General features: G+C 45.4%; 1 protein-coding gene across 1 annotated transcript in view; it reads right to left on the bottom strand.

Moving 5' to 3' along the window:
* The window catches only part of MBTPS2 (membrane bound transcription factor peptidase, site 2), a 37,314-nt gene extending 28,432 nt beyond the window's left edge, over positions 1-8,882 (bottom strand). Inside the window, exon 1 of the mRNA XM_054974708.1 lies at positions 8,742-8,882. Coding sequence (XP_054830683.1) covers positions 8,742-8,816 — 75 coding nt within the window. The 5' untranslated portion in view covers positions 8,817-8,882. The remainder of the gene's footprint in view (positions 1-8,741) is intronic.
* Positions 8,883-15,661: the final 6,779 nt, after the last annotated feature.

Genomic DNA, 15,661 nt, shown 5'->3' with positions numbered 1-15,661 from the left:
TAATACTGAGATTTTTCAACCATTTTAAGGAGGAGGAAGGATCTGAAAACTAGATTTCTTAAATGAAACTGTTCTCCTGAGGAATCTCAGCATTTTTCTCCAATCCTCCACAAGCCAGTCCTTTTCTGTTGGTGTGTGATAAATACAAAGGGAATAAGGAACACATTTCCTTAAAGCAATGAGAGCTGGAATTAACCTTGTAAACATATTGGACTGTTTCAGAGACAACCTGTTTTTCTTACAACGCTTCTGACTCTGAAACTCTGTATGCTAAAATCAAAGCTAAAAGGAAGAGAAGCTAAAAGACAATAGTAGAGGGGGACCTCACTACAGAGTTTAAAAGGCAGAGTAACTGTAGCTGACAGGATCATATGCGGTGTTTATAACAGAATCTGTGGCTGGCCAGAGAACTTATTTGCATTAATCCTAAATAAAATGGGAGACACGTGGTTATCTGGACACAGGAACCTTGCTTATGGACAACAAACTCACCACCTGCCTTCACACACCACTGACTGTCAGCGTCATCAGATTTCTCCTGCAGGAAGGCAAGAAGTTGGGGTACATAGAAAGTAAAGAACCTAATGGTGTCCACTGTACCACGAAGTATAATTTCTAACAGAAGACATCAGAATCGTAGAAAAGAAACACATCTTAGAAGAAACACATCTTAGCACTGTGGGCTATAGGAGAGGAATACCATAGGTTAAGGAAATGATGTCTCTCAACTTACCAGCCATTGGGTATAAGCTAAGCTGGAGTTAGGAGACAAATAGTTTGGACCAGCATCTCCAGAGATTCTGGGATCTTTTTATGATCTTGTATCTACCTCTCAACCAGGCTGGACCCCAATAGTCTTAACAGACAAGGAGGACCCTGCAGATTAGGGGAACTTCCTCAGACCCAATTTTCCTCATCAGCTTCAGAATGAGGGGGACAGCCAGAGGGGCATACAGTATATACATCCTTTGTGTCTCCAGTTACGAGCTCATCAGTCTGTACTGCCACTGGTATATAGTCAGAAAAGGGACAATTTTGCCAAGCAGATTAAGACTGGAGGCAATAGAGCCTCCAGGAAGAGCCAAGCCTCCTGGATACTTAAGAATGCCTGGCTTCAACATCCCTCATTATGACCGATGGCCTGTCTGCTCAGCCATCTGGGCTGTGGGTTTTATTTTCCTTAGGTATGTTTGTGCATAAAGACAGTAGGATCTTCTCTGTCCGGGTAGAACTAGAGGATTTTTTGGAGTGATGGCAACTTGGTGCCTCCCTGCTTTACTCGAATGTGCCTTGTCCATAATATTGTCTGTCCTGATGAAAAAAGGAAAGAACTAGGCAGTAACCTGACCTCCAGTGGGCTGATGTTCTACATCCAGTCAAGGACCTGGGATCGTTTGGTTGTGTTTGCCCAAACAGGTAAGTTCTGACCTGGTTCATGACGCCACCAACTGGAATGATCTACATCATAATATACTTTCAAAGTTCCCCCTGGAGAGGTGGTCCAGTTTGGATCACCATCTATTGTTCTCTTGACAAGCAGACAAAATATATGGCAAGTTCTCTCTCTCCCTCTGATCTCCTCTTAAAGTAGGAGAATCCATTGCCATGGTCACACAAGCATGAAATAACAAGCAGGCTGCCATTAGACCTTGAGGGTGTGCAAGGAAATGACAGGTCATCTATATTCTCTCGTTATCTGGGAGGCTGACTTGTCATCTTGTATTCTTTCTGTGGGCAGGTGAAGAGTATTTATGGTAGAAGCCAACCAGACTGTAAGAGATCCATGACACTATTAGGTAAAAGGTCACTTAACCTCCTCTTAGTAAAGTGAAGGGCAAAGTGAGAGTTTCCTTCTTCAGGGAAGGGATCCCTAGGCTTAGCCATGGGATTTCCCTCCTTCTTGGTCACATCATATGCTCAATCAACTCTAGGGCAACAGGACCCTTGGCCAATAGGCTTTAGTAATCATATCCAAAGCTGTGTGGCTACTTAAGAATTGCTCCCTCTTCATCAGATATCTCCCCCTCCTCTCTCCCTGATGAGGGCTAGAAAAGCCAGAATTCCATAGTTTGGCAATCACATTCCTGATGGCGGATTGCTATTTAAGGATTCATGGACCTACGCTGCAGCCAGGCCCCAGGCCTGCATTTTCCCACCTGACAGGGAAAGAGAGTGGAGGTGGGAAAGGGAGAATATGAGATTGAAATCTGTTCCACTTGTGCCCTGTAGGGGATGCTGGCATTGAGCTTGCCAGTAGCAACACAGATGCTTCAGTCTTGCTCTCCAGAGCTGTCTGGCTATAGGCAGGTGGGGACAGTCGCTGAAGCGCTGTGAAACCCCTGAGCCACGTGTGCTTCCTGTGCCTCTCGGAGGCATACCAGGTCAGCCTGCAGCAAACACAATAGGCCACCCAGTGCTCTTCTGTTCTCCCTCGCTGTGGAGATTTTCCTGTGAAAAAAAGTTTCTTGACCTTCCCTCCTAGGTGATGCTTAAACTTGTCCTTGGCATCCTGCACTGATGTCTTTCAGTCTGCCTTTCCTCCTGTATATCTGTGGCAGCATCACATGCGTCCAAGTGCAGGGGCTGATCCCAGCTTCTCAGTTTGGGGAGGAAATGTCTATCCTCTGGAGAGGAGAATAAGCCATCTGTGGCCTCTTTGCCTTTGTCACGGCAGTGTTAAGGCTGCAGGGTTCTACTTTCACGTCCTCTCCCTTTCTCAAGAGAACAAAAAGGCATAGGAAGGTAGATAGTAGGAAGCACACAGGATTGTTGATTGATGAGACAGGCTCAACATTCAGAAGTAAAATTAGAAAGAATAATTATTAGGTAGAGGGAAGTTTTATTTCAGAGCCCTGGAAAAAGTTTATGTTCCTTTTCTGGGCAAGAAATGAACTACGTATGGACCCTTTCCCCACTACTACTATTACTACTATTAGACTAGAAGCTAGGAATTAAGACCTGCATCCTTGACTGACCAGTGAGACTCGCACAAGCTAAAATGTCCCTCAAAGTGATAATGGGCAGCTGAAGCTTTCCATGGGATGGAGGTTAATAACATCTCATTAAGCTTCTATTAAACATCCAAGGCATTTTTTTCTCCAGGTGTTTATTTATGTTATTTAAAGTCCATCTTTCTCACTGAGATTCACATCAGATTTACACAGTGTAAGTCAAAACAACCATTGGATGGGGCATTGAGTAAACAATACGATAGAGTATGGCTTGCACAAATCTGAAAATAAGCCTAAATCTGAATACAGAGATGAAGCATTGCTGAAAAGAAATAATTAATTTGTCATGACAAATCAAACAATGTGGAAGCTACCCAATGGGAACATACTTACAGCAACAGACAGTAACCTCAAAGACATTTTGGAAGCTGCAACCACTGCATAATGCTGCAACTAGACTGCTGGTGAGGGCCAGCTATTGGGAACATGCGAGTCCAATATTACAGCAACTGTGCTAGCTACCAATCCACTCCCGAGCCCACAGGCCAGGCCAGGCCAGGATATGTTATAGGGCAGGTAACAAGCAGGATATGTTATAGGATATATAACAAGCAGAGGACCTATGAGATCTTGTGAAGGAGGAGATATCCCATTCTCCTCTAATGGCCGACTTCCCTGTGGCATCTCCTCTTCTCCATGATTCTTCCTTCTCCTTTTCTTCAATTTCCACTTTCTCCTAGCTGGCTCCCATTTCCTTCTCATTCCCTCCAGTCCTCTTTCCCTCCCCTTGGCAGCTTCTTTCTCACACATCCTCTACTTTGGCCCCCATCTCCTAGTGGACACCATGTAAAGTCAGGCACATTTTGAGTTCCTATAGCAACACAAAATGCCACTGTAACATATTTTTCTGAAAAAAGCTCTCATTTCTCTCCCGCTTCCCCTGCCCCAGGCTTGTAGGAACATCTACTTTATCACTGAATGGACCCATTGTGAGGGGAAAAAATGAGCCACCCAGTACATCCACAATTCAGAATTAGAATATACAGGCCAGATCAGGCCCGGGTAGGATGTGTGTGTGTCATGCAGGGGTGGATTGGGAAGGCAAAAGGCCTTGGAAAGGGGCCACTGAGGAGAAAGGACTGCTGTCGAGCACTTCCAGGCATGGAGAAAAGAATCTTGTCTTTCAGGAGCCAGTTCTTGGTGAGGCACTAGTAAATGGTGGGAGGTTTTGGCCACCCAGAGATCGCCCGCCACCGGCAGGCACCCTGAATACAAGCAGTGCATGCTTTCTGAGCAAGCACGACGAAAACACTTCTGGAAGTCACGTTATAACACTGGCCACAGGAGTGCTCTCAGGAGTTGTTTGGGGCTGAAATCGACCCTAAAAGGGCCTATTCTTAAAGAAGCAGCCCTGCACAGAGTGCAGGAATGCTCCTCTGGCCAGTGTGACGACATCACTTCCAGAAGTGACATCATCGCGTGTGTGCAAAAAACACACACACAGAAGGCACAAGGTAAATGCCAGGAGGGTATAGGGATCTGGCAACCCTAGGGAGGGGGCAGGGCCCTTTCTGGGGCTGTTTGGCCCTTGAGGGAAGACTCATTCAGGCCTTTCAGCAGCAACCACAGGGTGACCTGTTACCACCTGACTTGCATGATGCACCAGCCTGGGTGCTTGCTATTGTTCAACAGCAGCCATCCCATGAAAGCCAGCGTGGTGTAGTGGTTAGAGATTCAGACTAGTACCTCAAATCCCCATTCTGCTGTTAAAACTCACTAAGTGACATTAATCCAGAGGAGTTAGCCGTGTTAGTCTGTAGTAGCAAAATCAAAAAGAGTCCAGTAGCACCTTTAAGACTAACCAATTTTATTGTAGCATAAGCTTTCGAGAATCAAGTTCTCTTAAAAGTTCTCAATCTAACTTACCTCACAGGCAGGGAGAGATTGACTGTGAAGCGCACCTGGATGATTACTAGTGGGTCTATGGCCTCTGACCCCACCTTGGCCGGGCCTAAAGTTGCCAGTCCTCCAGTGTGGATGGGGGTCGCCTGCTCACATAGAGTTGCCATCCCCCCCTGCTCAGGGCGGGGGATCCCCTGATCCCACCCTTCCCACCCCCTCCCACTCACCCACCTGGCGGGGGGGCATGCTCCCTGGGGTGCCACCTCCCCTGGGGGGGCACAGCATGCTCCCACACTGCAAGAGCAGGTGACGGTGACAGTGAAAGCAGGCCGCTCTTGATGCTGCCACTGCTGCCAGCGTCGCCCGTTTACGCTGCCACCACTTGCTCTCGTGATGCGGGAGCCACAAAGCTGATGAAAGCGGCTTGTAGCAGTGAAAGCAAGCAGTGGCAGCGGCAGCTAAGAGCAGCTTGCTGTCACCAGTGCCAGCGCCTCCCGCTACCACCGCTTCTTGCTCTCGCCCCTGCAGACTGCTTTTGCCAGCGAGGCAGTGGAGGCAGCAGGCGGCACTGGCGACAGCGAACCACTCTCGCTGCTGCTGCTGCCACTGCCACTGTGAGCGAGCTGCAGCAGTGGCGGCCAGGAGAAAGGGGACACAAGCATCCTTTCTCCCGCCTGCGTGGTGACGCCAGTCCCAGAAGTGCCATCATCATGCACCTGCGTGATAACATCACTTCTGTGAGTGACGTCATCACAGATGCCGAGGCACGTGCACACGCTTTGCACATGCGAGAGAAGTTGAAAAAAGAAAAAAAAGTAGGGTGGGTGCCAGGATCCCAGTCCCCCGCCAGCGGACACGGGGGACCTAGCAACCCTATTCTCACACCCTCTGCCTCCTGCCGCCACTCGCCTGGCCAACAGGAATGGTGTGCAAATGGGCCTCCCAGGGTGTGCTCTCAGTGCAGAACAATGACGTCACTCCCAGGAGTGACATCATTGTCCAGGCCCCAGGAGTGCTTAAAGAATCAGCCCATTTGAAGCTCAAATTGGCCTGACATAAATCTTGGAAGCACTCCCAGGGCCTGCGTGATGATGTCCCTCCCAGAAATGATGTCATCATGCAGGAACGTCATGTAGGTGAGTTCCAGGTCCCTTGCCAGGAGAGTAAGGGGACCTGGCAACCCTATGTCAGCCCTGTGACAGAAGGGCTGAGTCCAGCTGGCCCTACCATGTGGAGCAGAGGAGGCAGCAACACCCTGCCTGCCTGAATCCACACATGGCGGGGAAGGGGAGGCAGTAATGCTTGGGCAGCCAAAACCTTGTATTAGGTAAGGTGAGGGAGGTGGCGCCATGGCAGCGCAAAGCAAGGGAGGCGGCGGTGGTGCCCAGCTAGGGAGGAGGAGGTGGTGGCGGGAGCCTAAAAAACAGGTTGTATGCAGCTCTAAGTTTCCATTAGTTACATCAGACTGCCCGGCCAAACTGTAGAGATATCTGGAGCAAAGCTCTTGTCAGGTGCAGGACACTTGTCACATCTGAAACTACATTTCAGTGGAGGTAAGTGAGATCACTCAGCATCAGCAGATAAAGTAAATGCATGACATGGGCACGTCAAACAGGAACGGATTCCTCTGATAAGGAATTGGTGTTTTTGTGCTTCCTGTGTCCACACTACCAGTAGGAGTTACCGTCTCACTGGGCTGGAAAGGTCTTTCTGATTTTATATAACCATGTCTCCTTATTGCTTTTGCTCTTCCATTACCCATGACTGCTTGTGTGATAGGCAAGACAGGCAGGAGACACTCTTGTTTCTGCTACAAGGAGGGCAGATTGGAATTCGAGGCTATGGCTCGCCCCTCCCCATGAAGAGTAGGCAGCAACAGTCAGTCCACATATCCTGCAGGAGATATTTCACTATTAGCGGGCAGGCAGGCATGGCAGTGGACGTGTAAATTATAGAGTCCATTGGCCATAGCCAAACTGTCTATAGTGTAGCAAGACATAAAAGGAAATTTAATTGGTTTGTTTATTTATTTATTTATTTGAGTTTTAACCCACCATCCCTTACAGAGACTTACAGAGATGGAACTCTTTTTCCATTTTAACAATCAAAGCACTGGTTAACAGCGATGCCCCCCCCCACTATTACACCTCCTTTCACAACACAGTTTTGAATGTTATCTCTGAACAGTGGTTCTTAAGCTTATCTGTTACAGGAGCTTGTGCATGAATTGTAAACTGCAATTTTGCAGTGCACAGATCACACAATTTATGCCTATGCATGCCTCTAAACTTATTGTACTTTTCTAAACTTACTTTGAAAGAGAGTGCCCAAAAGTAAAACATCATAAAACAGAGGGAACTCATATCAGTTAACAGTTAACAATGTTATGTTTTATTTTAATGTTTAGTATTTATAAATACATAGCATTTCTGAGCGACAGTCTGAAGTTTACAGCCGTTTTATACATTAGGCAGACACATTCTATAATGTGCTCCCAACAACTCCTGTTCCAGCTCACCCCACTCATTCTCCTCTACCTTGGCCTTTCTACCACAAAGATCAATATAGGGGCAAGCGCTACTTAATTTGTTTATAAATGATCTGAAACTGGGCAGGAGCAGTGTCATGACCCAAGTGTGCAGTGTCGTGACTCAGGATGGTGAAAACCCACCTACAAATGAGCTTGGGCCCACTTTTGGGTGGCATTCTACAGTCTGAGAACGACTGCTTGAAACACTACCCTACAATCTCTCATAAAAACACACACAACTTAAATCAACAACAGGCTCATAGTTTGATTATTAGCAAGTTACCTGCTACATCACATTATAAGCTTCACAAACCACAAAAGCATGATTTTACATTGTAGGTGTCGTCTAACAGTTCGATAAGCTCTACACTCTTCTTAAAATGCTAACTTCTTTGAAGGACTTAAAATTACTCAATCACATGATACAGATCCTAAGTGAAGAATATAGAATTTACTTTCTAGCTAAAATACGCTCTAGTTACCAAGTTCATCCTCTTTTCTTCCTCTTAACTGAAAATCTACATTCAAAATGACATTTCTCCAACTACATTGCTATTCCTCTAATATTTTGAAGGTCTCTCAGTTACCTACCATTTATACTATGGAAGTTGTCATTTTGTTAGGGAAATGCTTTTTAAAAATACATTTAGTCAAATAATAACGTTACATAGAATAGATGCAGTCTTTCTGCTTTGAAAGGAATTAAAAGCACTACTTTTTCTTTAAAAATGCACGTGATTACTTTAATATATATGGCCTATATGAGCAGTGCCGCTAGCACTCAGAACCTAATTCCATTTATCTGAATTAATTTAACTTCAAAAATTGTGGAGGAGTGGGATGCAACTTTCAGACTTGACAGGCAATTTTCCTCTTCTACCACTGCATCTCCCATGGGGGATATACTGCATCTTCTTTAGTACTGGAGAGCCATGTAAAGATGTTGAATTCGGGCGCTCCTCCGGTGGAGCGCCTGGATCTAACACCTTCATGACAGGCTGCTTTTCACCTTCATGACAGGCTGATTTTACGGACTTTCTGTTTGTTCAACAAACACACGAACTCTGTCAGGAAAAGCAAGCAACCCTATTGTTTATTCCTATGGTCATTCGGCATCTTTTTAAAAAAAATTAAACCCAGCAGTTCACGCCTCCTGGCGGCCTAACGTGAGAGGAGGGGGGTAGGCAGAGAAGCATTTTGCAGAGTCTCCAAGGGGAAAGTGTTGCAAGCAAACGGTAGGGCTCCTGTGCCACTAGTCCTGTCCGCTGCCCTAAGCGAGGAACCATCGCTCTCTCGCTCCTAGGCGGGAACAAGTCTTTTTTTCCCTGGTGCGGGGGAAGGGGATACGCCCGTCTCACCTTCAATGCGGTGTCGGCCAGGTACGCAATGCACCAGCCCCCCAGCACACAAACGACCACAGGCATCGGGATCATATTAGCGGCGGCAAAAATACAGTGACACCAGCGCGAAGAAACAACGAGGCAAAGTCTCAGCTCTCCTCCGGAACGAAACACCACGCGGAACTATTCTGCGCGATATCTATTTGTTGAGCTGGGCGCTTCCGCGTGTAACACACCAGGGGAAAAAAACGCATATTGAACAAAGGGTTACGGTTTCGATGGTTCTAGGGTGAGACTTCAGGTTCCCAATTAGAAGACTCCTTCATGTAAAGGGGACATATATAACAATTAATGAAACAACTCAAGAAAGCCATCTTAGAGGCTCCCTTGGAAGCTCTCCCACACACCCCAGAATTAGTACTGGATTGTTATTATCGGTGGCTTGTGTTGGGTGATGGGGGGGGGGCGGGAAATGTCCGCCGTTCCTTTTTTGTGCCTTTGGGAAATGAAATGGGGTGCTTGGTGGCTACGTTGGGGGTCTGAGCCTGGTAATTTTGCAAAACAGTTGGGGAAAGGGCATTTTTTATTGAGAAGGTGCCAGTGTGTTTTTGTTTTTTCACATAAATTGGACAGTCTCTCGCTGGAAGAAAAGCACTCCCTTTTGCTTTTTGCCTGCTTCACACCCCTCCCCCACTGAAAGTTGCTGAGTCAGGGAGGAGCTGGTAGAGACTCCCCACCTCCACCCCTTCTGAGGCACAGAGCTGTGTTGCATCATGTTTGTTAAGTTTTTATCATGTACCTCCCCCCCCCACCTCTTTTCTCTAGCAACCTTTTGCCTGCTTGATCCAGGCTGTATCATGTTAAAAAAGCAGCCCCCCAATGATCAAATACGGGCAGCAAAGTAAATTTGCATTGAATACTGGTGATGTCAAAGAGAATTAAAACATGTTCAGACGTGTATCTTACGATGAAATACCCCCCCCCCCCCATGCATTAGGATTACTTCTGAATAAGGATACAGGGGGCTTGTATTGCAGATAGGGAGGAAAATAATGAAAATGTCATAAGAGGACTCTCCAGAGGGGGCCATGGTACAGAAGGGTGACCTAGACAGATCCAGAGAGGTGGGGGAGACCCAGGAAGCAATTTTGGGGCGGCAGGAACCATTTTGGCGATTTTGGGGTGAACTAGTCTTGCAGGGCAGGACCTTGTGGGACAGCATCGCTTCCTTTCGTTTTGGGAGTGCTTGTCATACCTCTATCAACTTGTCTCGATGAGGGGAACCTCGTGGCACTGTTTTGGGGTGATCGGAGCTGCTTTGCAAATTTTTGAGGTGCACCAGCCCTGCGAGGCAGGGGCTGCTTTTTTGCAGTTTTGGGGTACGTGTGAGGTGTCTATCAACTCGTCTCGACGAGGGGAACCTCGTTGCACCATTTTGGGGGCGATTGGAGCTGTTTTGCGAATTTTGACAACGCCACCCCTGCAAGGCAGGGTCACTTTGGGGGTACATGTGAGGTGTCTAAGAATTCATCTCGAGAGGAACATGCCGGTTCCACATAAAAACTAAAGATATAGAAAGTGTGGTATTTTGTATATTGTAACTCATTTCCCTGACATCTGTATCTAATTGCTGTATGCACCTGCATTCTTCAGAGTAGATTTATTTTCCTGTACCACTATATGGATTCAGCTGGCCAGTCTAAGTGAAAATTAGTAGTTTCAAAGTTATTTTGGTTAAAAAAATCAGTTTTAAATACCATAACATACAACATACCGTTTAAATAATTTTTAATAGACAAAGGACTGTCATTGAAGCATGGCTCATGAAAGTGAAGATGTTATGCTTACAGCACATGGAGCATTTCAAAAAGCACACAAATATCTGCATCCTATAGGACACCCCATATCCGCTAGTTCTGGCTTTTGAAAAGGCGGTACCAGTAGGATATTTTATTATTAATTATTTTAAGAATGAGGTTAATCAGGGGTCTAGAATGAATAAGTTATGCTTTATATGTTTATTTATGTCATTTAGAGTTCACTTTTCTCACTGAGACTCAAGACGGATTACATAGTATGAGATTAGTACAGTCCATATCAAGGACACTTCTATAAACCACGACATTCAGTAAATAAATGCAAGATTACAAAGACATAATATTAGCCAAAATCCAATACAGAGCATAAGCAATTCTAGGGGCTGACATTAGACAACATAGAAGTACTTAAAGCGGCAGTATATAGGACCACATACTTAAAGCAATAGCTAGGACTTGTCAATATAGTGATGAAGTCTATGGTCCCTAACTCGTTATTGAAGCATCTCTTTGAGATCCCTACAATACAGCCCTCCTGAGTTAAAAAAAAAAAAACCTTTTGAAGAATTCAGTTTTGCATCGTTTGTGGAAAGCCAGGCCAGGGGTTTCTCCATCAAAATAATATAGAAAATAAAATGGATGTTAGTGCTGGGATTGGGGAGAGGGATAATCTAGTGTGCAGCTGGCATAAGCGGAGGATGAATGGCTAACACCTCATTTTGACTGTCTTCTTCATGACACGGACAGGAGGAGGATAGACCCGCTGGAGGAAACAACACTTGAGGTTTCCATTTAAAGACAATGTGTCGCTCACTGTAGCAGTAATCCCCTAACCCTTTTTCTTTTGGTTAGAAGACAATATCACCTTCCCAAGAAAGATTTCTTTGTTTAGTTAAAGACACGACATGGAAGTAGAATAACAGGGTCTTCTATTTGTATCCCTGAAGATTAGATGATTATAATAAAGAACCCCTGGGATCTGGTTGTTTCTCATTTTATGTCTTATCAGGCCCATCCTAATACTTCCCCAACATAAAATATAGTTTTGAAAACTGTCAGGAAGCAATGAACGTGTTCCTGTTTTTTCATTTTTTTAAAAAATAATGTGTATTCTCCTAATAAAATGGTAAAATTTTTGGAAACGGTTTTACCAGTCAAGTATCTTAGTTTTATGAAGTCTTCCTTCAAATAATCTAAAAACGATGCATTCTGTTTTACTATTTTATAAGGCCGAATCCACACTCATTCACCATCTGCTTATCTTGCGCAGTCGTGGCAATCAGGTTCATTCCACTGCCATGCTGTGCATCATCACATTCGCCCTTCCAGTGCGTCTTCATGGTGCAATCATTTCTCCACATGCCACTGAGTAAAGCGTTACAGTGGGCGGTTCCATCCTCCGCCGTCAGAATTGACGGCGCACGTCACTTCCCTTTTTTTTTAAAAAAAAGTCAATTTTCCGGTATACCAATATTCCGACTTTTAAGAAATGGCAATGTACCCTCCCCCTCATCTTTGATTGGCTCATTTTTTGCTCGTCACAGACCACTTTCTAACAATTGGCTGGTTGGTATGGCGGGCAAATTTGAAATTAGATTGTCACATTAAAGGCATTGTCCGGAAATTCTGCTGCTCAGAGTGGTTTTCTGCTTTTAATAGTTAACAACATGGATGCTCATAGTGTGATATTTGTGATGATGGCTCAGATTGTGGTTGGCAAGCTTCGCAGCACAGCCACGAGATACCACGAGATGAGACACCACGAGATGATGCATTCTGTCTTTCGCACATGGTACAATCTCCCACCTGCGTCCTAAGCTTTCAGGAATATATTTGTTTTCCGCACCTGCTGTTTACTGGAGACGATCGTTGTGGGAAATACAGGATTGCTCGGCTTGGCTCCTCGCGCTCTTAAAAATGGCAGGATACAGTAGGGAAACGGTCCCCGGTGACCGTTTCTTTTCCCACGTAAACCGCTGCTCACTACAGTTGGTTTACCGGTATACCAACCTTTCTGCACTGTGCACACACAAAAAAGGCAGGGAGAGAACGGATTTCCGCCACTATCATGTGGTTTGGAAGGAAGGCGCAATTGTGGCACAGTGATGGCAGGGAACACGCAGAATGGGAAAGCGTGTGAGTATCTGCATGAACAGCACGCTGCTTGTGAAAAAGGCGCGGAAACAAAAAGGAAGTGTGGATTCGGCCTGATTCTTTGTCTGTCTTACTATAATAAAAACATGTTCTTCTTACTATGCAGCCGGTATATCCCAGTAGGTGTTGGATGAGTACAAGACAAGACACATGCAGATTTTGGAATGGAAAAAAGTATATAGTAAATTTGTACAGCTGATAGTCCAGTTCCTTTAGAATAGGGCTGTTGAGAACCATAAATATTAGGGCACAGAGTGCAGGAGATAGAACTATTCTCTTCTTGTGACTGAGTATCATCAACAATGAGACGCTGCTTTATTTCCATATTGTCTGGATCCTTTTATTTAATTTGCAAGATTTCAGAAATTTGTTTCACAGAATCTGTTTTTTAAAATATTATTTTGATCATTGGGGTTGCAGAGGAAACGGAGCTTCCTTAAGCCTTTTTGTTTCATATAAAACAGACCACCCTTTAAAATAGTTTTTTTAAAGTTCTGTTGAGGTCTAAAGGGGTGGGGGGAGGTTCACAGATATACAGGAAAGACCTACTTGGGAAGATTTGCTTGATGCAAAATCTAAAAAACAAGTTTGGGCAGCGGGATCTGATGTTTTTAGAATCTGTAACCAACGGCACACGTAGTTCTGTCTTATAGATGTGTGCCTCTTCTCTACCTCTTAGACTCTTTAGAACCATGGTAGTTGTTACATCTGAAAGCACTAGTGAAAACTGGTAACATTGCCTGCTCCTGCTTTTTAGAGAATAGGCTGATTTCTTACAGGTCTCCTTTGCAGGGACCCATCCTATCCCTGCTTCTCTATATACTGTTTGATCCCTCAATATTTAAAAGGCAAGGTGGGACATTACAGTGAAGGATATAGTTTTGTCATATTTTAGATCTTTTTTTTCCTTTTAGCCAACATCTCCCCCTCCTTTGTCACAACTTTGCTGCCCCTTTCCCCCGCCCCCCACCCCTTGATAGTTTGGGGCTAGTACTTTGAGCGACAGAGTGATTTGCCGGCTGCTCTTGTAGTTGGGTGGTAGCAATAACGTATCTCTACAGTCCACAAGAACACAGCTAGCCTTAAGGAGAGTAACTGTCTCCTCAAAATCATTAACAGTTAACATTAACAGCTGAGTTTTCTTTCCTCTGAGAAATCCCCTCACCCCACCATTCCAATACCCAGAACAATACAGGAGAGGAAAAACTGACACTGGACAAACTAGATTTCATTGACAAGCCTCCCTGGAGAAGGCAGAGGCCCCATGGAATGATGAGCAAGATGGGATAGGATCATTTTGAGGGCTTTAAAAGAAAAAAAAACCAAGGCTTGTGTTTTTGAGGTGTTCTCGGTTCGTTATAACTAGATTTACATTGCTGTGCAGTAAAAGGAAGAAGATCTGAGGTGGCTGATTAATTTTGGCTGTTTTCACTTTGAACATAATTTTAGTAGAATTGTATGATTACAGGCTACTTTTGAACAATATAAAGTCATCTTCATCACTAGTATTATTCTCTTCCTTAGTGAAGGCAAGCATTTTATATGCCGTGTTCAACAGAATTAAGGAAAGCTTTGAAAATCTCACATCAACTTTTCCCATTTGTCATACCAGAACCTTATCAGTTTCTTGTTTTTTAAAGTATCACATCCATAACTGTTTTCAACAATGATTTTGAGTAGATTAGAATAATATTCCTCAGATCACACACACTATCAAATACAGATTCTTTTCTCCCACAAGTAACAATGCGTTATTTCATATATGTTCTGAGAAGCTGAATAAGTATTTATTTAAAAGCTGGATATTTTCAGTCCCTAAAAGTAAGAAATAAATAAGCTATATATGTGTTAAAAACAACAGTATGGGTAGGATGTGTGTGTGTCATGCAGGGGTGGATTGGGAAGGCAAAAGGCCTTGGAAAGGGGCCACTGAGGAGAAAGGACTGCTGTCGAGCACTTCCAGGCATGGAGAAAAGAATCTTGTCTTTCAGGAGCCAGTTCTTGGTGAGGCACTAGTAAATGGTGGGAGGTTTTGGCCACCCAGAGATCGCCCGCCACCGGCAGGCACCCTGGATACAAGCAGTGCATGCTTTCTGAGCAAGCACGACGAAAACACTTCTGGAAGTCACGTTATAACACTGGCCACAGGAGTGCTCTCAGGATTTGTTTGGGGCTGAAATCGACCCTAAAAGGGCCTATTCTTAAAGAAGCAGCCCTGCACAGAGTGCAGGAATGCTCCTCTGGCCAGTGTGACGACATCACTTCCAGAAGTGACATCATCGCGTGTGTGCAAAAAACACACACACAGAAGGCACAAGGTAAATGCCAGGAGGGTATAGGGATCTGGCAACCCTAGGGAGGGGGCAGGGCCCTTTCTGGGGCTGTTTGGCCCTTGAGGGAAGACTCATTCAGGCCTTTCAGCAGCAACCACAGGGTGACCTGTTACCACCTGACTTGCATGATGCACCAGCCTGGGTGCTTGCTATTGTTCAACAGCAGCCATCCCATGAAAGCCAGCGTGGTGTAGTGGTTAGAGATTCAGACTAGTACCTCAAATCCCCATTCTGCTGTTAAAACTCACTAAGTGACATTAGGGCAGTTAAAAGTTCTCAATCTAACTTACCTCACGGGCAGGGAGAGATTGACTGTGAAGCGCACCTGGATGATTACTAGTGGGTCTATGGCCTCTGACCCCACCTTGGCCGGGCCTAAAGTTGCCAGTCCTCCAGTGTGGATGGGGGTCCCCTGCTCACATAGGGTTGCCATCCCCCCTGCTCAGGGCGAAGGATCTCCCGATCTCACCCTTCCCACCCCCCTCCCACTTACACACCTGGTGGGGGAGGGCACGCTCCCTGGGGTGCCACCTTCCCCGGGGGGGCGCAGCACGCTCCCACACCACAAGAGCAGGTGACGGTGGCAGTGAAAGCAGGCCGCTCTTGATGCTGCTGCTCCTGCTAGCATCCCTCG

This window comes from Eublepharis macularius, chromosome 3, assembly GCF_028583425.1.
Source record: "Eublepharis macularius isolate TG4126 chromosome 3, MPM_Emac_v1.0, whole genome shotgun sequence".
Taxonomy (NCBI): domain Eukaryota; kingdom Metazoa; phylum Chordata; class Lepidosauria; order Squamata; family Eublepharidae; genus Eublepharis; species Eublepharis macularius.
The sequence above is the reverse complement of the archived record's forward strand: the minus strand, read 5'-3'. Positions and strand labels throughout refer to the sequence as shown.